The 26,656-nt window shown below is 35.0% G+C and overlaps 1 protein-coding gene and 1 long non-coding RNA gene across 9 annotated transcripts in view; one reads left to right on the forward strand and one right to left on the reverse strand.

Moving 5' to 3' along the window:
* Positions 1 to 11,132, forward strand: part of Alk (Anaplastic lymphoma kinase) — a 233,657-nt gene extending 222,525 nt beyond the window's left edge. For 5 of the 8 annotated variants that reach the window (XR_010889916.1, XM_067353965.1, XM_067353962.1 and 2 more), the window contains one exon: positions 9,387 to 11,132. Coding sequence is in view for 4 of the 8 variants with exons in the window: in XM_067353965.1 (XP_067210066.1) it covers positions 9,387 to 9,434 (48 nt within the window). In the remaining 4 variants the exon portion in view is untranslated. Of the gene's footprint in view, positions 1 to 8,875; positions 9,115 to 9,386 lie in introns of all 8 variants that reach the window. The other 3 variants (XR_010889918.1, XR_010889915.1, XR_010889917.1) reach the window with 2 other exon arrangements.
* Positions 11,133 to 19,598: 8,466 nt separating this feature from the next.
* Positions 19,599 to 21,599, reverse strand: LOC136999599 (uncharacterized). The gene is made up of 2 exons (XR_010889924.1): positions 20,341 to 21,599; positions 19,599 to 20,129 (listed from the first exon to the last, which is right to left on the reverse strand). It is a non-coding gene; the product is annotated as an uncharacterized lncRNA (long non-coding RNA).
* Positions 21,600 to 26,656: the final 5,057 nt, after the last annotated feature.

The raw sequence follows: 26,656 nt of genomic DNA on the forward strand, positions 1-26,656 counted from the left end.
CGGAGACCGAAGCATATAGTACGCAGGTGCGGGCAGCGCGATTACGCGTGACGCGGTTGACAGATCGTGCTCGAAATGCGGTGCGAGGTTGAAGGCGCGTTTTGTTGCCGAAATCGGATTCAAGTAGCAGGGTTCCCGAAAGCACCCGATATATTTGCGAGAACGCCCGCGTTGGATTTCGGAGCTCGGGAGCACTCGATATATTTGCGGGAACGCCCGCGTTGGATTCTGGAGCTCGGAAGCACCCGAGAGAAAAATGCGAGAATGTTCGCGTTGCAGGTCAGTCAGGTCCGAGAACACTCGGTAGGCTCACGAGAAGGTTCGTGGCAGAAAACGGCGGAGACCGAGAATGCTCGGCAGGGCTGCGAGAACGCTCGTAGCCGCTGGAAGAGATTCCGGGAGCACCCGGACAGATACGTGAGAACGCTCACGTAGAGGCTTTCTGGCATAGGCATCGAGAGCACTCGGCAGGATTACGGGAGCACCCGTAAAAGCGGATCGGATGTTCACTGGCTAGCAGTGAACAAGATTTGGTGTCGAGTCGAGCAGCCGGGTCTTTTGTACATACACCCAGCTGACAGCCGACTAATATTAGGATCGGCAGGCAGTCGGTGGTATCGACGGCGATTCTCACCAGACGAGTTACGGTACGGTCGGTAGTGTGGGAATTCGTCGGCGAGTGACCGCTTATACTTATAATTTTATCGGCGCTAAGCGCCTTTGCCACATTTTGGACGGATATTCGGTCCGTGGCGAAAAAAACAGTTATGATGTGGAGGCGCATCGTTATAGTTTATGCAAAAAAAAAACATCAAAGGTTATTGTGTGTGCGTTCTGCACCGCGCTGAGTGGTTTCTCTGCATTGTCATTATCTTTTCCATCTTTGGTCCGCATTTTGATTTTAGCATCGCTGTTTGCCTCAATGTTTTGGTTGGTTCAGTATATATACACTATGCAAAAAAATTAGAGGAGCACTTTAAAATCTATAAATTTTATCAATTTTTAAAAGGTTATATCTCAGCTTCCAGTGATTGCAGGATAATTTTTCTTGACGCGTTTTAAAGGGCGAAACTTCTACTTTAAAACGGCTTGAGTGATATTTTCCATTCCGTTAAACTGTCTTTTTTGTGAAGAAAAGCAGGTAGTGTTAGAGTTTTGGAAATTTCATTATTTTACAGCTTTCCACGGGGAAAGCAAGGACGAAGCGAAATATGTCACCACATCAGTTTTAAAGTCGGAAACTTTCCCTTTATAATGCCGTAAAAAAAATTGCTCTAGCATACCTAGAAGCTGAGTTATCGGGTTTCAAAGTAAATCCTGCATTTTGCAAGATTTTGGTTAAATACCGCCGGCATTTGCATTACCCGATGTGCAGCACGAAGAGGTTGCTCGGTCGGAGTTTGCACATCGCGCGTGCGCGCGCGCGTGGTGTGTGCGTGTGTGTGTATGTGTACGCGCGCGCACGCACTATTCAGTATAAGGTATTGCCGCCTCTTCGGTGAATCACTTCAAGCAGTCTATTTCTCATATTAATACATCTACTGATTTCATGTTGAGGAATTTTCTGCCAAATCTCTTGGAGAATCCTTTCAAGTTCTGCTAATGTCGTTGACTGCCTTGGATGATTTCTCAACTGACGACCCATCAAGTCCCGCACGCACGCACGCGCGCACGCACGCACGCACGCACGCACGCACGCACGCACGCACGCACGCACGCACGCGCGCACGCACGCACGCACGCACGCACGCACGCACACACGCACGCACACACGCACATGCGCGCGCGCGCGATGTGCAAACTCCGACCGAGCAACCTTCTCGTGCTGCACATCGGGTAATGCAAATGCCGGCGGTATTTAACCAAAATCTTGCAAAATGCAGGGTTCACTTTGAAACCCGATAACTCAGCTCTTAGGTATGCTAGAGCAATTTTTTACGGCATTATAAAGGGAAAGTTCCCGACTTTAAAACTGATGTGGTGACATATTTCGCCTCGTCCTTGCTTTTCCCGTGGAAAGTTGCAAAGTCATGAAATTTCCAGGACTCTAACACTACCTATTTTTGGTCTTCACAAAAAAAAAAAAAAAAGAAAAAAAAAAAACAGTTTAACGGGATGAAAAACGGGATGGAAAATGTCACTTAAAAAATTTTAAAGTCAAGGCTTCACTCTTCAAAACGCACGCAGAAAAATTATCTTGCGATCTCTGGAAGCTGAGATACAGCCTCTTAAAGATCGACAAAATTTGCAGGTATTAAACTGCTCCCCTAATTTTTTTGCGTAGTGTATATAGCCAAGTTTTTTTTTTATTAAATATTTTTTATTTACATTAAGTTTAATTTAATACATTTTTATTAATTCAATTAAATTTAAATTCTTTTCTAAATTAGTTTAGTGTATATTTTTTAAAATTAACGTTAGTATTTGTTTAATGTATATTTCGTAGGAGATATAAAATAATTTTTTTTGTAGTAATGATATGTATAATTTTTTATTTTTTCTTGGCGCTAATTTCTGGAATCATATTTTTTATAGGTAGAATGTATAACAGATTTTTAATATTAATTTTATTTAATTTTATATACGACGATATTTTATAAGTTTTTAATATATACGACAGTTTTTTTTAAAGGTTTAAATATATAGAATGATTTTTTTTATGTTTTAAATATATGCGACAGCTTTTTTTAAAAGGTTTTTAAATTGTACATATATGATAGCTTGTTTCATAGATGTATATAACATTTTTAATAATTGCGTGTACTTAACGCCCTTTTTTGTATCTTTTTTTAAAAATATCATTAACAGCAAAAAAAACATAAAATAAATTTATTTTATTAGAGTTTGATTTCTTACATTTTTGAATATAATGGTAAATATTCACATAAGGTCAGCACTTTTAAAAGTCAATGACCTTGACATATGTTGTCAAAAACATATCCCCGAATAACAATCAAAAGGTTTCAGCCGTTGCTCGTTGTTTATTAAAGTTATTTTAAAAAATTTATTGAATACATTATCGTACACTTTCCATGCGAAGCGAGGTTCCGCATGGGTTTACGAATTTCTACGCAAAGCGAGATTCAATCCAGATCCTATGTGTATAGTCTTTCGATGGTGGAGCCCCTCCGTAGGAGGGGCGGACCACACTGCCTCTACGCATACACTTTCCACGCGAAGCGAAGTTCCACATCGGTTTGCAACTGAAAGTTAAAAACCTCGCGTGGAAAGTTGCAAACTCATGTGGAACCTCGCTTCGCGTGGAAAGTGTATGCGTGAAAGCAGTGTGTTTCTCCTCTCCTACGGGGGGGCTCCACCATCAAAAAACTATACACACAGGATCTGGATTGAATCTTGCTTTGCGTAGAAATTCATAAACCCATGTGGAACCTCGCTTCGCGTGGAAAGTGTATGCGTGAAAATAGTGTGTTCCTCCTCTTCTACGGAGGGGTTCCACCATCAAAAAACTATACACACAGGATCTGGATTGAACCTTGCTTTGCGTAGAAAGTTGTAAACCCATGTGGAACCTGGAAAACGATGATGTTTTCAATAATTTTTTTTTGTTAATAACTTTTTAATAAACAACAAGCAATGGCTAAAACCTTTTGATTGTTGGGGATATGTCCTTGACAACATATGTCAAGGCCATTGACTTTTGAAGGTGCTGACCTTATGTAAATATTTATCCATAAACTAAATTAAACCCTTTTTTTATATACTAAAAATTTTTATAAAAATTAGCATTGACCTCTACGCAAGGTTTAAATGTAAGCGACTGACATAATGTTTAAATTTTTTGCCTTCCTACATTGATAAATCTACCACATACTAAAGAAGGATTTGTAAATATTTGCAAAGATCCCTATTGATAAGTCTATCACATATTAAAGTAGGTAATCATATATAAGTAAAGTATCAATTGTAGGTTATGTTCTGACTTGAAAAAAAATAATGAAAAGGATTCAATTTAGTTTATGTTACATAGTTTATATTAGATTTGGTTATATTTCATTAGTTTTTGGCTACTAATATTGTTCAAACGTTGATTATGTTTACAAATGTAAGAAAATAATTTTTCTTAATTTTTTGTTTTTTACTGATAATGATATTTTGATACATTGGTACCTCTATAAACTAATAAAATACTAATAAAATAAAACATTTTGGCAAAAAATTTTTGAAATTTAACCATTTTTTCATATTAAAATCTTAAAAATCGTTAATCCAGCCAGATACTTAAAATTTGAATTTCTTGGAAATTAGATGTTTCCATACATTCGCATTTGTGGCATTCGACTACATTTAGTAAGTACTACGTGTCTGTAAAATTTCATCAAAATCGGACGGGAATCGAAGTTCAGCTTTCATTTCTTTCAAAATGACAAGTATCATAAGTCCGTAACAATTTTTTTTAACTTTTACAAATAATTTTTAACATAAACATAAATAAATCAATCTATAATATACAGGATGATTCAAAATAACCTGATGTTTTTGCAATGCCATATTTTTGAGCGAATTCTGAGACGATTTTTCCTTTTACAAAATTTTGTCCGAAGCTTAGTTTTCGAGTTATAATTGAAAATAGTTTGCTACTTACGAGTCCGATACAACGGACAGACAGGGACGGTGTAATGTGTCATGAGACGATAGTAAACACTTGACAGTCTCATTATACGTTGCGCGTCCCTGCCTGCCCGTTGTACCGAACTCGTAAGTTGCTATCTATTTTCAATTATAACTCGAAAACTAAGCTTCGGACAAAATTTTGTAAAAGGAAAAATCGTCTCAGAATTCGTTCAAGAATATGGCATTGCAAGGACATCAGGTTATTTTGAATCACCCTGTATTCCCCTCCACTATTTACGATCTCTTCCCAACGTTCGACCAGTTTTTCGATCCTACTGCGATAAAAGTGAGCTGGTTTGGAGGCAAAAAAAAAGCGGCAAACCAATTTTGTATTTCTTCGTCGTTTTTAAAGGTAATGCCACGCATATTGTTGGAGAGGAAATGGAAAAAGTGGTAATCCGACGGGATGGTGAGTAGGAGGTTCCGGATGCGGCAGAACCTCCGAGCGTAGCTCCTGGATGGCTGCTTTCGTAAAATTAGCTGTGTGCAGCCGGGCATTGTCATGTTGCAAAATGACATTATATCGGTGGTTTGGTCGTTTTTGTCGAATCGCATTGGCCAGATGTCGCAGTTGTTGCAAATAAAGCTCGGTCGTGATAGTTTGATTTTTTGGAAGTAACTCGAAGTAGATGACACCTTCTCAATCCCACCAGACCGATAGCATTGTCTTCGGTAAAAAAGCACTACGGACTTATGATACAGCCCAACCCTAACAGCACATGTAGATACTGAGAACAATCTAAGAATATCGCAAAAGTATAATTGTAATATTCTCAGAACATTCTCAAATGTACTGCGATGTACGTAGTACGTTCTAGGAATCATCGTATGTCCGCGGTATCATCTTCCATAGAATTTCGCAGGAAGGTCTATAGTTTAAAGACAGTATCAAGATAGGATAAAAATGGGAATGTTGCAGTAGATCACATATACATGCACACATTTACACAGCCAAACGCTGAAACGCGCGTTCATATATTGTATAGGATAATTTAGATTAGGTTAATTAATCAGTCAATTTCGTATTAATTGATATTTTTATTTCAAAATTACGACCGTAAGCGTAAAAATATTTACATAAAACTTACAATATAAAATAAAGTTCTAGAAGCCTAAGCTAGAGAACTTTAAAGGAACAATACTGCGAACTGAAAACAGTTTTATGTTAAATCATCTTTTTAAGACATTGTTTAAAAAATAATTAAGAAAATGTATTGTATATTTAACCAAAAATCAAAGAGATGAGAGGCAATTATAATGCAAGTTTACGAACATAACCTTAAAATATTTTAAGCAAAATAATTTAACAAGTACATAAAAAATAATAAAAATATTACAAAAATCATATACAAACACTATCTAGCTCTTACACTTTATTCACTATTTTGTGAAATAAAACTTAAAGGAAAAAAAGATTACCTTCGATATCAGTAAAACCTCGGATACGTGGTGTTGCGTGGTGTCACTTGATGCCGGGCAAGCGGGAAAAGACCGGAAATAGGAATTACGTATGTAAATGGCGCAAGTTAGTGCTGGTCTCGTCAAACTTGAGATTATACGAGCGCGATAGAAGTGCGTATGTATCACTTCCGTACGTTTGAGTCAAACCTAAGATTATACGTGTGCGAAAGAAAACCGAATAATACTGCAAAAGATATTATAGGATTGATCTCAGTATTTAACGGATAATCACAGTAGAATGAGTATGAAAATGGGATGATACGCAGGATATCGTGTGCTGTTAGGGAATATATTTCACACAATAAATATAATAGAAATTCTTAGAGATAATTACTTATCACGTAAAAATGGAAACTATCTGTGTTTTTTGCGTTAGATAATATTTCGTTTGTAATTGTTTTTGACTTGTATGAAATACTGCTAAATCATCTTCGCGCCAAATATTTATAAGCAACAATAATGCAATAAGTATTGTGTTAGATACGTGGAGATGTCGATAAATCCAATTATTTAATTCACCTACAAAAAAATATAATATTTTATTCTTACATTCCTGTTTATAGCAAAGGTACAAAAAAAATATATTTAATAAAAATTTAACAAAAATATAAAATCAAATATCATAAATGCATTATCTACGACAGCGCTCGGAATTAGTTGCACATTTTGCCGATTCCCGAGACGACGCCTCCTGTTCCCCCACTACCGCCTGGCCGCTGGCGGCCGAGCCGCCGATAGCTCCGGCTCAGAAGTTTTATACAGGGTGTCTGGCGATAATTGCCCCACCGGTCATATACAGGTAGAGGAGGTCAAACCGAGTAAAAAAGTCCTTTACCATTTTTTTATTTTTGTAATAAGTACTGAGTAATTAACGAAAAAAGATTGGCGAATCCGCGCGAGTAAAACGCGCGCGGCGAGAAGGACGTCCCACTGCTACGCGATCACTAGGCGCGCGATGAAGCGTTGGGAGGAGCGCTCTACAATTGACAACGGCAACATACGAGCGGTGCGTAATGCTAGATCCTTGCGTCCTAGCGACCACGTAACAGTGGGTTGTCTCTTCTCGTCGCGCGCGCTTTACTTGGGTGGATTCGCCGATCTTTTTTCGTTAATTACTCAGTACAAACTTATTACAAAATTTTTATTACTTTTATTTTACTATTTATTTTATTACTTATTACGAAAATCAAAAAATGGTAAAGGACTTTTTTACTCGGTTTGATCTCCTCTACCTGTATATGACCGGTGGGGCGATTATTGCCAGATACCCTGTATAAGAAATAGGCTGGGTTGTTGAGACACCTCTCAGAAAATAGTAATATCTTTTTCGCTACATAAATAATGTTTTAATTTCATTAATAATTAAATATATATATATTATGTATTAATGAAAATAAACATTATTTATGTAGTGAAGAAAATGTTACGATTTCCTGAGAGATGCCTAAACAATCCAGCTTATTTCTAATATAAAACGCTCCTGAGCCAGAGCTATCGGCGGCTCGGTCGCCAGCAGCCGGGCGGTAGTGGGGAAACAGAAGGCGTCGTCTCAGAAATCGGCCCGAAATGTGCAACTACACTGAAAAAAAATTCTAGGTAAACTTGTAAGATGCATTTAGTAATGCATGTTTTAAAATTATTTGGTTGTTATTATTAATTATAATAATAATAACATAATATTTGATAATAATTACAAATATTTTAAAAGAACAAATTTTGTGTTTAGTCGAGCTAACTAAATTACATAGTATTTATTATCGAAAAGTTTGATGATAATCAGCAAACAATTTGATAATTAATACTAAATTGTCTTGAAAGCATTATCTGATTGATTTGTTGACAGTTACTACATTATTTGGTATTACTAAATCAGAGATTATTCTTTACGAAATCTATCAGTTTATCATATTCCTGTGCCTTATGCGCAATATCACGTTGAGTCGCATTTGTTTTGAACACGATACGCATGTATGTGGCACGGGAGCCATTTCTTCAACGTGCTACTGCATGCTACCGGAATCAGTATCAGTTCGTACGTACTCGTAGTGATCTGATTAATCGTTGTGGAGAAAGGAGGACCGGTTGTAACAAATTCGTCAAATGTGACATTAGGAGGCTGTGTTACGAATCGTTTTGTGAAATCAGTTCTAGCACTAGTCAGTTTAAAATCGGAAAGACTTACAACTGGCAATTAATTCTCACTAAATGAAAGCTAGTACAACATATTAGACTCTGTATACTGAAGATGGTCGAAAAATCGATCGAAACGTCTATTATTATTATCATTATCGATTAAAGAAGAAATTTGGCAATTGAAATCCTGCTTTGACCTTCGATCCTCCTTTCTCTACAACGATTAATAACTATTACTGAAAAATTGGTTAATACTTACTAATTGTAAATCATTTAGTTATAGTTATTACATGAGTTTATGATAAATATCAAATAATTTGGAAATTATTACTGAACAATTCGTTAATATTTACAAATCGTTTTGTTATAATTATCATATATAGTTTGGTAATATTTACCAAACACCAATAATTATTACAAAATAATCTGTTTATACTTATCAAATTCTTTGATAATATTTATCATTATTTGTTAATAATCATCAAACTTTGCCAATATTAACCAAGTCGTATCAAATTTTGCTACAATTATTTGTTAACATTAACCAAATTATTTTGTCATTACCAATATGTTTAGTTGAAACTATGTCACCAAAGTTCTTAGTAATTTTTACCAAATTTGAATTATTATAACCAATCTTTTTTTTCAGTGTAATTCCGAGCGCTGATCTACGTAGATGACGTGTTAAATATAGTTTACGCGTAGACGCGTATAGTTTAAACATAAACGCACTCACGACCTCGATATTACACAAGAAATACAAATTTATAAGTTTGAAGTCTTACAGAAAAAGAAGGACACACATAGAATTATAGTTCTTGGACAATAAAGATACAAAGGAAGATACAAAATCGAACAATAAAATTAAATTATTTACATATTCTAAGAGTAAGTACATTTCTCGAACTCTTGCTTTTAGGCGTAAATTTCTCGATTGCGATTTAACAACACGCATTTCTACAAAATTAAAAAAATTTTAAAGTAATTTTTTTAATTTCTATTATTATCTATTAAATTCTAATAAATTCGATAACAGCATCTTAAAAAAGCATTATTGATTGTAGATTACTGTTAAAATATAATTTTTCCATCTTTGATTATTGTGTGTACCAATAAATCTCTTCTCTTTGCTTTACAACATTCTTGTTAATGCAATAAAGGATTCCCTGGGCCACGAACTACCGAGAGAAGAGGAGTGCTCTTGCTGAGATTTATCTGAGAGGGGTTGACGAGGCTGTCCAAAGGCCGCGGTCAATTGTTACACTGCTCACCGCCAACGACAGTTGCAACAATCAGCTACAATAACTGCGATTACAATAGACATGCAACTTGTAGAACTCTCCTCGTCTTCGTGGACCTATGACAACGAATACTCGTATCGCTCCCATTCCAAAGATACTCTTCTGTGAATGGAATCTGAAAAACACAAAATTCCTTAACACGGGTAATACTTCTTTGACACAAATCGAGACTGTTTCGTACAATATAAGAAAGATGTATGATTGATTTATTAAATCAAAGAAAATGTTAAACGAACGTTAAGGAAATCGAAGAGATTATTAACCAAGTGTAATAAACAAATTAAAATTATACATAGGAGACGAAAGATACCAAATACGTAATTCTAATATCCAATACATTAAGTCGAGATGATCTCATCCAGTAAATGTTTTAATTCCATGATGACGATGAGACAGGAATTTGTAAAATTATTTAGTCATTCTCGTCACGAGAAGCACTAATTAATCAAAGTAAGTAGGTCAATGTAAAATCACCATTAACCCTTTAAGTATTAATGATCTATATATACAGCAATTAAAAAATATTTTTTATGTATGGCATCTTTGCAAAATTATGGTATCCAAAAATCTATGGGTATTAACATAAAATTTAAAAATTTAAGAAAATATTATTTTTAACATAAAACAAAATAAAATTTATTGTAATCTGCATTAAAAATCTATAATTTTTTAATTGAATTATACTTCATGAAAAGTTTCTTTATTTTTTATCTTTGAATCAATACAATATAAAATTTACATCTTAATTTATAAATTAAAAATTCTTAAAATTTTCTGCAAAATTTTTATACAAAATTTATTATTTGAATTTTTAATTGTCATGTCGCATTAACAATTTGGAATTACAAAATTTTAACTGGAGATTTGAATTTAATGTCCAAAATATTCCGAATATTCCATCTTTACGTGAATTTAATTAAAAATTGTATTATAAATATTATTTTCTAACAATGTAAATTGTTTTTATTTATTAACAATTAAGGGGTTAAAAATGTGAATGCATAATTCGATATTGCTGATAAATAAACACCTTCGAATAAGTAACCACGTTCACTCGAACATGTGACTTGGATCGAAATAATCTGTAAATTTTGCACAAACGCTAGATTGGTTCTGATTTATTTGAAGAAAGAAAGAAGAAAAAATATTTTCAATGTATTGTGTATTTGACATTTAAAAGTTTAAACAAGCGCAAGTAGTTGTCTTCGATGTATCCTTGATCGGAGAGATGATTGTATCATCTATTTATCTATCGGTAAGATTTGTGCAATGAAGTCGATTCTCGAATTTGAAAATGTGTCATGATTGTGAAATAAAATGTTATACTATAATATCGATGTAAAACTCTTTGTAGGCTGATCATCTATCTCGTGACTCATTTTTAGTTAGAAAAGCTATGACACGAACTCGGTTTCTCGTTGGTTATACCATCACTATTGTAAAATGGATAACAATAAATCTTGGACAGGGGGGAGATATATAAAAAGAGCACGAGTCCTTTTTTATTTTTCTTACAACGACGACGTACTTTACGTGCGCGTAGCGTATGAAAGTCAGTCACTATGTATGTATCGTAAAACGTAATAAAGGCGTGTTTATGAAAAAGAGTATTATTATTTTATCACACTTTTTTCGATGTCATCTTTTTTGCGATTTGTGAATTTACTCGTTAGCCTGTTATTTAATTAGGCGAATTCTTCTTTAATTTAATGCTTAGAAATTTCAGATTGTAGAGCAGTTTGAATGAGAATTTCAGGTTCAAAAATTAGATAAATGATATAATTTGAATACAAAACTTGTAAAATGTGTAATAATGTACACATACACACACATGTGACATATACATATACTGTATTAAATTTGGCGAATCTACGGCACGCGTGCCGCAGATGGCACGCGAGAAAATTTGTTGACGCAAAAGATTTGTTGTATAAAATCAAATTTTATTTTAATTTTTTTAAATTATACAATTAAAAACAATATTTGAACAATAGTTTTAAAAGTTGAATAAGAATTAAAAAATTACGAATTATATTATTAATAATTATTAGAAATAATGCTGTTCTTAATTTAATAAAATTTTGTTTTTTTTTTAAATAATAAGACCCGCACGTCACCTATTGTCATACATATTGTTATGTCCTGATAAAAAAGATTCAAAAAAGTCGACAATCAGTGAGAAGAGGCTGATTGTTCGAGCCGAGCGGTCTGTGTGACTTGCACTGAAAAAAATGTTTTGCTGATGTAGGTACATTTCTAGGTGTCACAACAAAAATGTATCGCTATTTTTTGTATCTGCTAAAATATTGTTTGTCACATGTAAAATTTATGACAGCAACATTCTAGTAATATCTTCTAGAAAATTTAGGTCTCATTGCCAAATAATAATAATTGCATTGAGTAAATGAGTTTTGATACTGTAGCTAGAACAAGCTATATTTCTTGTGAGAAATATAGCTGCCGATTATAACGCACGCATTATACAAATTATGTTAGATGTGAGGATTATACTCCCATAGCAAAACAAATCACAGTGATATCATAATGATATTTCTCTATGACGCTCAAATATGTCATAATAAAATCGTGGTGACATACGAATGTCTGCTTTATCACAGATATAATGTCGCTATGACATCATTGTGATATGAAAAATAAAATAAAAATATAAAATAAGAAATAGATATTTATCTACTCAATTTCTGAACAATCAGTCTATCTAAATTCTCTGTTTGGATTCAGATATTAAACTGATAGAAAGTTATTACATCTTTAATATTATTAGCTGCCTTTTGCAAGTTTTATATAATTCTCATGATTAAAACTTAAATACGAGATAGATAGCGCATAAATGCGTCACATAGCAGCAAGCAAACGAACTAATGACTAAATACTGTTTTTAGAATGTTGTAATATTTCTGCGACATTTGATGTCATATTATAATGATATCACCACGACTGTAACTAATGATATCACTGTAACTTCTGATAATGTCACAATGACATCTCAATTTTTCTGTAACCTTGTGACTCTATTGTAAGTCTGTTTTAATGTCACTGTGGTTTTCTTTGCTATGGGGGTATTGTTGGAGTGAAGATTTCTTCTGGCCTTTGGAAGAAAGAGAGATGGCGTGTGGTTCCCTTTTTCTCTCTCTTATATTACTAAAAGTTATTTTTTGTTTTTTTTTATCTTTCTACGGCGTAGCAGCGCCACGCTTTACTTCACTTCTATGAAGACCGTCGTTGAAGCCACATCGACTTTCTCAGTTTTAGTTTTTTATTTGATTTTATATTAATAGCCAGTATTGTTCAGTATTGTTAAATAGTAGAGATAAGCGTTATATCCAGAGGTACTTAATAAAGAATGCGCAGTGCGTCAGTTATATTTGTGATACAAATCGGTGGTTAATTGTGCCCTATCTTCACCTGTCTTCACCTCCGTCCAGCCTCGCGCATTCTGCCAGGTTGTGGGCCCAGACACTCGGTGGACAAGAGATTGAGAGTTCCTTCAGAGAAACCGTAAGTACATACTTGTGTAAGCAGGTGCTAATCAATGTGAAATAGAGAGGGGCGGAACTATAAGAGACCGGACATGTCGTGTAAAATTGGGCGATATTATATCAATCTCAGAATTCCAAGAAATTCAGAAAATCACGCATGTGTCGCAAAGAAAACGTGTCTCAAAAATATTGATAAATCTAAGATAAATTCTGAAGAAAACAAATGCATGAATTGTCCGGCACTTGGCGGGAAACAAAGTCACGTGGTCCAGCCATAGCCATAAAGTATATGCAGAGTCGCAATCAACCAAGCAATAGAAATGAATGCTGTGCAGTGACGCAGCGCGGCGCCAGTGTATGTAATTCTCCGATGTAAACGGGCTACTAGTGTACCTACACCGGAGGGTGTTTTCCAACAAGTTACACAGATGACACAGTGTGACACTGTGTCCAACACAAACTATTCCAACAGTGACACCATGTTACACTGCTCGACACAATAAAAAGCTAAGTACAGGCGTGTAAAATGTCCCAGTGTTACCAACATTTTAAGAAATTTTATAATTTTAAATGATGGTAATACTTTTGATCATAACTTATAAATGTAATAATACAACGATACGAGAGAGCGAGAGTACAAAATTGAAAATTATGAAGCTCTATCTCTATAAATTTAATCTCAATGGATCATATTTTGGAAGTTAATGGTAAAATAAAACATTAAAAAATACAATACAAAATATGCCATACAAATTTTATTACTTATTATTATCAATAAAACATTTGTTACATATTTTATTATATTTTTCAGAATTTACGTACAAACATTGTAACAACGCAATTGCTTCATTGGATCATTTTGCTAACATTACTGCTTATTGAAGTATCACTATCACTACTTATCTCAGCAGTTTTAGTCAAAGTAAATATAACCTTACGATTCATCATCTGCAATTCACATAAAAGTAAAATTAAAACAAAATTTAATCAAAATATATCCTCATTCAAAATTTGGTTAACTATAAAAATTAATTACAATAATTTTTGTTATTACAGTAATGTCAATCTCTTCTAATTTCGTTGTTACAATAATTACAATAATGTCAATTCTTCCTAGTAATAAGAATGGAGAACTATAATGCCCTCTACTAAGATTTTCAGAAATTAGATTTACACTTTATCGTTTCAACAAAAGTTTCACACGGTGTAACACAGTGCAATTTAGCGTGTTCTAGTTAGAAAACACCCGGAATCATGAAACGCAGTGCGTGTAGTGGTATAAGTTATATTGCATCCTGCGCGTGGCGCACGAAATCATTTGCAAATGCAGAAAAAAAAAAAAAAAAAAAAAAAAAAATATACAGAGAACTCAATAAAGAGAAACTATATCTTATTAATATGAGAACTATCAAAGAATTTGATTATATTAAGAGGATGCTGAATTTACACTTTCTTACCGATCGAGTTTCAATTTTGTAATTAACACGGCATTTTTTATTGCTTCAATAGAATTACAAATCCTTTTATGTGGTTAAAGTACACACTCTAATACATCGGCAAGAACTAGCTTTAAAACAAAAAAAAGAAAAAAATTTGGAAATTTTACCGACAAGCTGTCGATGCATATAAATATTTATTTTTTATAAAAATTATACAGTTTGTACATGCAAAACGAGTGTACTGGCCGAAAAAGAGTATATCAAAGATTAACAGGAAACCTTTCAAATTAAGTTCAGAGATGTAATTTTAAAATGCGTCGCGAATTACAATTATGCAAAGGATGCGAGCAATATAGACGATAATAAGGTTAAAAAGAGCAGCAGATTAGTTCCCGGATTTTGGCATAGAGGCGCTATACAGTTCTTAGTGCTATCTGTTATATACATCAGAATCTTTAAGGTTAGTTATGTGTGTGTTAGTTATGTGTGTGTTAGTTATGTGTGTGTTAGTCGTGTGTGTGTTAGTCGTGTGTGTGTGTTATGTGCTAGGAAACCCGGCTGAAGAAAATGGGTTGAAGGCACTCTAAAGGATAAAAAAAGTGTATGTATTATACATAATTATGCATTTTGCATATTATACATTTTGCAACATTTTTGCAAACATTTACATTATTTAGTTACATACATTCATATTTTAATTTCTGTAAAATACTTTTATTTATCTGCTTCATGTGTATATATTATGTATATTATATGCTTTATATTATATATATTCACATCAAAGTATCTATGTAAAAAGTTAATATCATTTTGTATATTGTATATATTTTTATAATAAATGTATATGTCATATAACTTATTTATAAAGCATGAAATATAAAGGTATTTTTAGTTTCTTGTATGTATCATTTGTAAAAAAATCTTCATAAAAAAAAACATTAATTTTTTGACTTGCAATAATCTGTTTTAATATATACTTCTTTTAAATACTTACAATTAGTCTTATTTTATGCGTTTACCTTGGTATCTAAAATACGAATCAAAATATAAAATTAATTTCTAATTCAGTAAAAAAAAAACATTGTAGTCTTACACCATAGAAGAATGGTAAAATATCATGTATATGCAATAACAAAAAAATCACTTTTCCACTGACATTATGCACAACTTTGCAGAAATAAAATTATTTTCTGATTTTTGAATGTGTAGTGCAGTTTAAAACACACAGTCGAAATATGTTTATATTTTTAAAATAATAGTTCTGATTTTTCATAAATCACAGTGGTTTCATAAAATGTTCAATTTTAACAGTTTTTATTGGACTATACTTTAGACAATATTATATTTTGCCATTTCTCTGTGTTGTAAGACAAGAATGTTTCTTTTCTACTGTAATAGAAATACATTTTCGATTTTGATACGTATTTTAAATACCAAGTTAATCACGTAAAATAAGGCTAATTGTAAGTATTTAAGAGAAGCATATAATGAAACAGATTATTGCAAGTCGCAAAATTAATGTTGTTTCTTTTATCAAGATTTTTTTACAAATGATAGGCACAAGAAATTAAAAATATCTTTATATTTCATGCTTTAGAAATAAAAAATATGGCATATATCATATACATTTATTGTAAAAAGAGTATACAAAATAATGTCATTTTAAAAAGATATTTTGATATGAATATAGATAATATAGCACATAATATACATTATATATGTATATAAAGCATATGACGTAATAAAAATATCTTACAATAAAGAATAAGACAAGCCAGAGGCGGTTTTCTCGTGGACTGGCAATATAGAATAAGACAAGCCAGAGGCGGTTTTCTCGTGGACTGGCAATACAGAATAAGACAAGCCAGAGGCGGTCTTCTCGTGGACTGGCAATACAGAATAAGACAAGCCAGAGGCGGTTTTCTCGTGGACTGACAATACAGAATAAGACAAGCCAGAGGCGGTTTTCTCGTGGACTGGCAATATAGAATAAGACAAGCCAGAGGCGGTTTTCTCGTGGACTGGCAATATAGAATAAGACAAGCCAGAGGCGGTTTTCTCGTGGACTGGCAATATAGAATAAGACAAGCCAGAGGCGGTTTTCTCGTGGATTGGCAATTTAGAATTACAAAAGCCAGAGACGATCTAGCGTCAGCTAACAATTTTTAATAAATATAGTCAGAGGAGATCTAACGTTAGTTGATAGTTTAGAAAAAAGAGAGCTAAAGACGATTTATTCGTAAACTGGCAGATTTTAAGAAATATTGTCAGAGGCGATCTAACGTCAGCTAACAATTTTTAATAAATATTGTCAGAGGCAATCTAACGTCAGCTGACAGTTTAGAAAAAAAAGAGCTAAAAACGATTTATTCGTGAACTGGCAGATTTTGAGAAGTATTGTCAGAGGCGATCTAACGTCAGCTAACAATTTTTAATAAATATTGTCAGAGGCGATCTAACGTCAGCTGACCGTTTAAAAAAAAGAGAGCTAAAGACGATTTATTCGTGAACTGGCAGATTTTAAGAAATATTGTCAGAGGCGATCTAACGTCAGCTAACAATTTTTAATAAATATTGTCAGAGGCGATCCAACGTCAGCTGACAGTTTAGAAAAAAGAGAGCTAAAAACGATTTATTCGTGAACTGGCAGATTTTAAAAAATATTGTCAGAGACGATCCAATGTCAGCTAACAGTTTAGAAGAAAGAGAGCTAAAGACGATTTATTCGTGAACTGGCAGATTTTAAGAAATTCGTATTTCTTTTAGTTAGTAATTTACTACACGTGTGGTCTGTTTTTGTTTTATTGGATAATTTATAAGGTTATTTCATCTTTTTTCTCGCTATTGAAATTCTATCGTATGGCTGTATGATGTACATACGAGACGAAATAGACTTATACAAGATGTCTAATGCCCAATTCCACCAACATAAATTAACTTTAATTTCGGTTCAACTTACTCTTCATCTTTTTCTAGTTCTAAGAATTAGAAAAAGGTGAAGAGTAAGTTGAACCGAGATTAAAGTTAATCTACGTTGGTGGAATCGGGCATAATAGATATAAATTATATATGATAAAATATTTTATTTGAAAAATGTATGTATAATACTATATATTTAATTGGAAAAAAATGTTATATGTTTTCCCTATTTTTATTCTTATGTAATTAATACAAAATAGATAAATAAGTTAATTATTCAATACATACATATACAGGGTGTCTGGCAATAATCGCCCCACCGGTCATATACAGGTAGAGGAGATCAAATCGAGTAGAAAAGTCCTTTACCATTTTTTGATTTTTGTAATAAGTACTAAGTAATTAACGAAAAAAGATTGGTGAATCCGTGCAAGTAAAGCGCGCGCTGCGAGAAGGATATCCCACTGCTATGCGATCACTAGGCGCGCGATGAAGCGTTGGGAGGAGCGCACAAATGACAATGGCAACATACGAGCGGCGCGTAACGCTAGAGCCTTGCGTTCTAGTGATCGCGTAGCAGTGGGACGTCCTTCTCACCGCGCGCGCTTTACTCGCGCGGATTCGCCGATCTTTTTTTGTTAATTACTCAGTACTTATTATGAAAATTAAAAAATGGTAAAGGACTTTTCTACTCGATTTGACCTCCTCTACCTGTATATGACCGGTGGGGCGATTATTGCCAGACACCCTGTATATATTGAATATATAGTTATCTTTATTTTGTATTTTATATAACTGAAATGATATATACTCTCATTATTTCAGTCATTATCATATAAAATACAAAATAAAGATAATTATTTATTCAATATATGTGTATATTAATTAATTAATTAATTAGTTATTTTGTATTTACTACATAAGGATAAAAATAAGAAAAATATATGACATTTTTCTTCAATGATATATATAGTATTATATGTATATTTTTATTTATTATTTTATCATATTTAGTTTATATTTATTTGACACCTTGTATACGCCTATGTCTTCTTGGACATTATATTGCAGCCTTGCGACGAAATTTCAATCGACGAAACAAGCGCAAGCATCGTTTGTTTACAAACTTCCGATGACACACGTACACAGACCACACGTCAGTGTAGTGAGTTACCACTACAAACAAATGCATACACACGGACCTACGCGGCGTAGGCTACGCCGATAATGTTATTTCATTTTTAGTACCATCGAAATGATGGCGCTTTCGCGTCGGAGTTCGCCCGTCACTTTAGCATCCTCTTAATAAGTATAATATTATTATTAAAATTTTAAATATATTTTTTTTCTCCTATCTCAACATTATTATTATTATTACTATATTATATTTATTAATATTTTATGTTCTATATCTATAATTTATAATTTGTATTACTATATTATTATTTTTATTACGTTATTATTTACACACACACACACACACACGCGCGCGCGCGCGCGCGCACACAAGATTGTAAAAAAAAAAAAAAAATAAAAATTGTTAAAAATATTCTAATTGTGATTTTTTTCCTCCTTTCTCCTTCTATCCTTGCGTTGTGCTTAATATTATATACCGATTAAAAGAATTATGCACGCATTCATGCACGCTATTATAACTCATTATTATAATTCCGATTTTATATTCTACCGCGGCTAGATATGTATTAAAAAAAAAACAAAGTATATTATTGGTATTTAGAATAAATGCATAACTGAAATAATTCACTCTATATTATTCACCGCGATTAAAAGAGATTGATAGTCACTGATTTGCTCGTTTCCTTCTATCATGTAGTGTAACATGATGCGCGCGCTTATCTCGCAGTAGGGTAGGTTAGAAATCCTTAAAAGAGAGATCGGCAGAACTGTCGCCATCTTGGTGTAAAAGCGGATGTGACGTTCGTAGCGCTTTATTTTGAATGTATACAATAACTAATATATTTATTTTCTGTTGTAACTGACATTAGTGCAATAAAATAATTAAAAACAATTTTATCTCAGTACGATACTTCATGCTTATATAGAAATTAATATATTAATATATATAAAAGAAGTAATTAAATTATTAAAATTATTATGGCACATAAAAAAACACAATAAAAGTACATACAAACAAATATAAAAACAAAAATATATATAAACATAGAATAGCAAATAAAAATATTTATAGAAGATAAGATGCAAATAATTTCGTTTATTTGTAATTGTTGTGTATACAATAAATCAATTTGTAGTATATACAACCCAAGGAAAACAGAAAATCAAAATAATGTCAATTTGACATTGTTTATGGCAAAAATGATGTAAAAATGACGTTTTTTGTTATTTTTTGATCTACAAGATATCAAATCACATTATCTTGACTTTCTGTTCTCCTTGGAAATTTTATATTATACAGTACTGGATAAAATAAATCATACACCTTTCAATAAATTTAATTTATTACTGTTATTATTTTTTTAAAATAGTTACATTAACAAATTCAATTTGTTGAAAGATGTATGATTTATTTTGTCCAGTACTGTAATTTCATTATTATATCACAATTGCTCGTTCTGCAGCATAGAACAATACCTATAGATAATGTAAATTTGATTGATTGAAGTTCCCAACTGCATCTTTTGATTGTAAGCGTCTCGTATCCTCTATTTATAAAATTTTAATGCAGTTCCTTTGAGAGGTGGATATGGTTGTATTTGAAAGATCTGAAATAAAAGTAATAAAAGTAATAAACTTACTCAAAGTTGATTCCAAAGGAATAATAGTAAATAAAATACTAAGCCGAAAAAAGCATTGTACAATCTATCCACCTTGACACAAAAATGAAAAAATTTTTTTGAGGTTATATTGCTTACAAACATCATATCGGAAGAGTTACGCAGATGTTTATATTTTAGAATCAAGAATATAACATACCTTATACTTTGCACAAAGTATTTCTTAACAGTCCCCGCGTTAAAACTTACAACTTACAACACGTTTACGATATCACGTTACGTAGGTTAACAGTCGTAATGCAGTATAGCTGAGTATAAGTATAGCCATAGGCCATAGCATAGCGTGGTATAGTGCCTTCTCTCTCGCTCACTCCCTGTCTCTCCCTATCTTAGTATGTTCTTTCTTTCTCACACTTCCGGTTTTACACCAGGCGACGGAACTAATCAGAAATCGTTAACGTTCTGCCGATCTCTCCTTTAAGGATCTCTAGGGTAGGTCAGTGTAACATAACTTCTATATTGTCCAACATTGTTGTAGTGTCTAATAACTATTGTACGGAGACGTAGCGCGAGTTGCGAGTTCGAGATATCGATACACAGAAGAGAGAGACAGAATAGAGACCGGACACGCGTTACATAATAACAAGTTCGCATTCACATGTATGTTAAATATTAAATATATCACAAGTTAAAAGTGTAAATCCTCAGTGTGGTTTATTTGGCGTAAAACACAACAATTGTAATCTCAAATTTAATAACTTATTAATTATAATAGCCTTAATTTTATTAATTTATTATTTTATTTAATATAAATAAGTTTATTTTAATAAAACTTTTTAAATTGTATATTTATTTAAATGCTTCCCTACAACGGTGTGACTCGCGCACTGTAAGATAGGCCGGTGAATAGGATGGGAAATATGGAATAATAATAAAAATTAATTTAATATTTTTTAAGTATTTCTTCACATTCTAAAAGTGTGTGAAACGGTACGTTTGTCTGCGCGGAATAACTCGCCGGAATCAGGAGTTCGGTCGGTTGGGGGCACGTGAAAAGAATGCTCGGTGTTGTAGTAACAAAATATAATAACGTTTATTGTGTAAGTTTAAAGTCAGATGCGTACAGCTGTGTGGATACGGAGCGTTTTAGTATGTTGTTCGAACGCGTATTACAAATTTATAACGGCGGTACAAACGGTGTGTAACGGTGGTCGTACGGTGACGTGGAAGCGTCAGCGCAAGCGCGTGGACCGCAGTGGTCTCTAGAGGTTTGTTCGCGTCGCATGCTCCAACATGCTCCTACTCGCTCCAACGCACTCCAATTCGTTCGCGTCACCGGAACCAATATGGCGATTAGATGTTCGCGTCGCATTGAAGCATGCCCTAAGGAGCAATTAGGAGCATGCTCTATTTGCCTCACCTTCGAAGGTGGTGCAGTTGCAAGATCTATAGAGAGAAGGTTACCTCAAGCAAACCGGTTGTGGGCGAGGGACGATGAAGTAAGGGGGAAGCTAGAACAACTTGTAGGCGAGGGGCGACGAAGTAAGGGGAAAGTTAGAAACAGCTTGTAGGCGAGGGACGACGAAGTAAGGGGGGAGTTAGGAACAGCTTGTCGGCGAGGGGCGACGAAGTAAGGGGGGAGCTAGAAACAGCTTGTAGGCGAGGGGCGACGAAGGAAGGGGAGAGCATGATGATCTCATCGTCAAACAGTAGCTGTCTCTCTCGCACGCTTTAGTGTTTTCTCTCTCGCTCCTTTAATATAGAAATGCTTTGAGTTTTTATCGAAAAAATACTTTTATTTTGTAAAATATTGATAGCACTGGAAATTGCGTAATAAAAATTGAAAAGTAAATTAGAAAGGCGCTATAAATTACATATATTGCAAATTATAGCGCTAGATATTTAACGTTTATAATGTTAAATATCGCTGCAACAAATGCATTTGTGATACAAATTGCTTTGTACTCGTATTTAGACTGTAATATCAATAAAAATAAAATATAATTTGAGGATATACACAAAAAACATCATTTGTAAAGTAGTAAAATAAAAGAAAAATAGTACATATTTAAAAATTATTTTTAAAATAATATTTACTGTTTATATGCATTATTTACAAAAAAAAATAATATAAAAAAATTTATTTTTTATATTTAATTGTGAAAACCTCAAAAATTGTCAAGAAATTGTAACTGAAATTCAAATATAAGTACAATTCTAGGATAATATAAAAAGCATCATACACAAATTTATTATGATACAAACTTAAATAATGAAATTGTAATATATGTTTCAACATTGCAAATGTGAATATTTATATGATAAAATTTACAAAGTGTTAACAATTTTCAAATATTTGCTAATAAAATATTATTGAAATGTTTCTGTTGAAATCTTAAAATAATTCTTTAAAACAAATATGATGGGGTATATATTAGGGATCATTAAATATGCGGCAACATTGTGATTATAAAATTTTATAAGTATCTATAATAAAAATTAAGTATAATAAATATAATAAGTATATAAGTATAATAATAAAATTTTTATAAGTATCTATAATAATAAAAATACATATATGTTGTATTAATCTGTTAATATAAAGAAATTTATTTGCGTTAAATTAATTAATAATTTTTTAATATTAACAGATTAATACAACATATATGTATTTTTATTATTATAGATACTTATAAAAATTTTATTATTATAAACACATATAATGTAAAGGCTCTATAAATTCAACAAATATAATGGAAGGGGCGTCCAGAGCCGTCGCAGGATGTTAGTGCTACATTTTTAATTTTAATTTCTTAAAGAATTATTTTAATAAATTAATCTACAAGAGACAGTTAAATTGTACACCGATCTCACATCGAGATACGAATGTGTACGAAATTATAAGTATATTGTTCTCATATCGAGAAACATTTACTTACATATAGGAATTATTGGAGAGAAAGAAAGAGAGAAAAAATATCAAGGCGCGAGTGGCTAAGCCGGGAATTGAACCCGGGTCTTCCGCTTGCCGGGCGAATGTTCTGACCACTAAACTACTCATACCCCACGATTCTAACATTTCATCTCTCATATATTAGGAAATCAACAATTCTGTAGGACAAACGCGTCATGCTGCCCGCGTGATTTAAGGTCAGAACATTCGCCCGGCAAGCGGAAGACCCGGGTTCAATTTCCGGCTTAGCCACTCGCGCCCTGATATTTTTTCTCTCTTCCTTTCTCTCCAATAATTCCTATATGTAAGTAAATGTTTCTCGATATGAGAACAATATACTTATAATTTCGTACACATTCGTATCTCGATGTGAGATCGGTGTACAATTTAACTGTCTCTTGTAGATTAATTTATTAAAATAATTCTTTAAGAAATTAAAATTAAAAATGTAGCACTAACATCCTGCGACAGCTCTGGACGCCCCTTCCATTATATTTATTATTATACTTATATACTTATTATATTTATTATACTTAATTTTTATTATAGATACTTATAAAATTTTATAATCACAATGTTGCCGCATATTTAATAATCCCTAATATATACCCCATCATATTTGTTTTAAAGGTTTATTTTAAGATTTCAACAGAAACATTTCAATAATATTTTATTAGCAAATATTTAAAAATTGTTAACACTTTGTAAATTTTATCATATAAATATTCACATTTGCAATGTTGAAACATATATTACAATTTCATTATTTAAGTTTGTATCATAATAAATTTGTGTATGATGCTTTTTATATTATCCTAGAATTGTACTTACATTTATGAATTTCAGTTACAATTTCTTGACAATTTTTGAGGTTTTCACAATTAAATATAAAAAATAAATTTCTTTATAGTATTTCTTTTGTAAATAATGCATATAAACAGTAAATATTATTTTAAAAATAATTTTTAAATATGTACTATTTTTTCTTTTATTTTACTACTTTACAATCTCAAGTTGTAAGCCATCGTGGCGATGGCTGCATGTCACTGGGGGAGCAGTGTCGCGAACGATGTCTCTGGGGAACCGGGTGAAACCCCAGAGTATCCAGCCTTACCCACGCATGCGGGACTCTGCGTGGGCGGACCGTGTAGTTCCCTAGCTGCTCGTGGGACCACTATGGATTCAGACTTAAAATCAAACGTAGAGAACGAAGTGGGAGATCGGGAGGGCTCGCGTGACGGGTCTCCGAGGGAAAGAGCTGGGACGGTGGCGACGGACGGGACCCTTAAGGGCTCCGGAAGTGAGGCCGGCCCGGCTGCGCGGCAGGAGGTTTCACCTCCAGCGAAGAAGAATCGGTGCGGGGCCGAAAGAAGGAGGGCGAAGCGGATGAGAGCAGCGGCTCTGGAAGGGGCTCGTTCTCTTCCCGTGGCTCCACCTTGTACGCCGACGGTAAACGTCGGAAGGGTTCCACGGATACCCCTCCATCGGGCGACCGTCCGCTGAAAAAGCAAAGGACTCGCGACGGGCAACATGCTTACTTGGACGCTGCTGACCCTCTGGCGAGGGTGATTGTGGCGGAAAGCTACCTCGAGACAGAGATCACTGCTGAGCAGTTGACTCTGTTGAGGGGTGCGGTCTCGAAGGAGATCGACGGGATCCAGGAAGGTCCGGTGCCCAGATTCCACGGCACCTCTCTAAGGAGTGGTGCGGCGGTGGTAAGATGCGCGGATGAGGCGTCGCTGGGTTGGCTCGTGGGGCGGATCGGCGGCATCATTCCGTGGGAGGGCGCCAGGCTCAAGGTGATAGGCTTGGACGCGCTTCAAAAGCAGCACAGGGCGGTGGTTTGGGTCCCGGGACCTCCCGAGGGCGCGGCCACGGTCCTGAAGCGGCTGGAGAAACAGAACCCAGGTCTCGTCACCGGGAGCTGGAAAGTGTTCGCGGAGGGGGTAAGGGCCACCAGGGAGGGTGGGAACCTAGTCCTCGGTGTCCCGGGGTCCAGTGTCCTCAAATTAAAGACACTGGACTTCAGACCATTCTTTGGGCTCGACAGGGTTGCCTTTCGGGTAAGTGGAGCCCAGGGAGGGGTAAAGGGGGATAAGGAGGAGCCCCCTAAAACGGTCTCGCAGCCAAATGGCGGGATCGAGAGGGGTGGCCTTCACCCAGATTAATCTACATCACAGCAAAGGGGCCTTGGCTGTTTTGGCCAGGCAACAAGCTGGGAGACAAACATGCATATCACTGATGCAAGAACCCTGGGTAATCCGAGGTTGCATCAGGGGTTTGGCGACCTGCGGTAGGCTCTTTAGGGCCCCATCAATGGACCGGCCCAGGGCCTGCGTGGCCGTCAAGGGTATGGAAGCCCAGCTGATACCTCACCTGTGTTCCAGGGACGTTGCGGCTGTAGAAGTGAATTTTACTGATGACTCCGGTGACAGGAAAAAAATGGTTATTTGCTCGGCCTACTTCTCTCATGACGAGGGGGAGGCGGTGCCGCCTGCACCGGTGATAAAACTGGCAGAATACTGCCAGAAGAAACGGCTTCCCCTGATCATGGGATGTGACGCTAACGCGCATCACACCGTGTGAGGAAGCTCGGACACCAATGAAAGAGGGAGGAAAGTGTTGGAGTTTCTAGCATCTACGGATCTGGAGATCCTCAACACAGGAGACGAGCCCACCTTTTGCACTATAGCGAGAAGAGAAGTGCTCGACATCACTGTCTGTTCCAGGCAGTTGATACAGGAGGTGGAGTGGAGGGTCTCGACGGAGCCCTCGCTCTCTGACCATAGGCAGATCACCTTCAGGATAGCTAAGGCTAGGGGGAAGGAGGTCAAATTTAGGAATCCGAGGAAAATCAAGTGGGACTCCTATAGGAAAGACCTGGCCAACAGTCTTAAAGGCTTCCCTAAGAGGCACGGGACAGAGGACGAACTGGAGACCTGTGTGGACTACTTGCAGAGGTCTCTGGTAAACTGCTACGAAAGTAACTGCCCCGAAAGGGCGGTTACAAATAGTAGAGCAACTTCCTGGTGGACCCCTGGACTGCAGGGTCTCAGAGTGGCGGCTCACAGGGCCTGGAATAGAGCTAGGAACACGGGCCGCCAATCCGACTGGGAGCTCTCTAGGAGGGCACAGAAGGAGTATAGAGACTTTGTGGTTAGGGCGAAACAGGAAAGCTGGAGGAAGTTTTGCGAGGAAGTGGAGGGAATGCCCGAAACGGCAAGAATCTGCAGGATCCTCGCTAGGAACCCGGATGTGACCCTGGAAGCCATCGCACTCTCTGATGGGACGGTGGTGACTGGAGAGCAATGTCTGGAGCATCTACTGGAAGTGAGCTTTTCGGGCTTCTAGGGAGCCGGGAGAGCTATTTGCATATAAGGAGCCGGGCTCACTCAGAAGAGCCCGACAAGCGGATTGGCAAATGGCGGCCAAGATTGTCATGCCCGAGAAGGTCAAATGGGCAATTAACACCTTTAAGTCCTACAAGTCAGCGGGACCGGATGGCGTCTTTCCGGCTCTTCTACAAGAGGGACTGGAACAGATCATGGGCCCACTGACTCGA

Source organism: Linepithema humile, chromosome 4 (assembly GCF_040581485.1).
Source record: "Linepithema humile isolate Giens D197 chromosome 4, Lhum_UNIL_v1.0, whole genome shotgun sequence".
Classification (NCBI taxonomy): Eukaryota; Metazoa; Arthropoda; class Insecta; order Hymenoptera; family Formicidae; genus Linepithema; species Linepithema humile.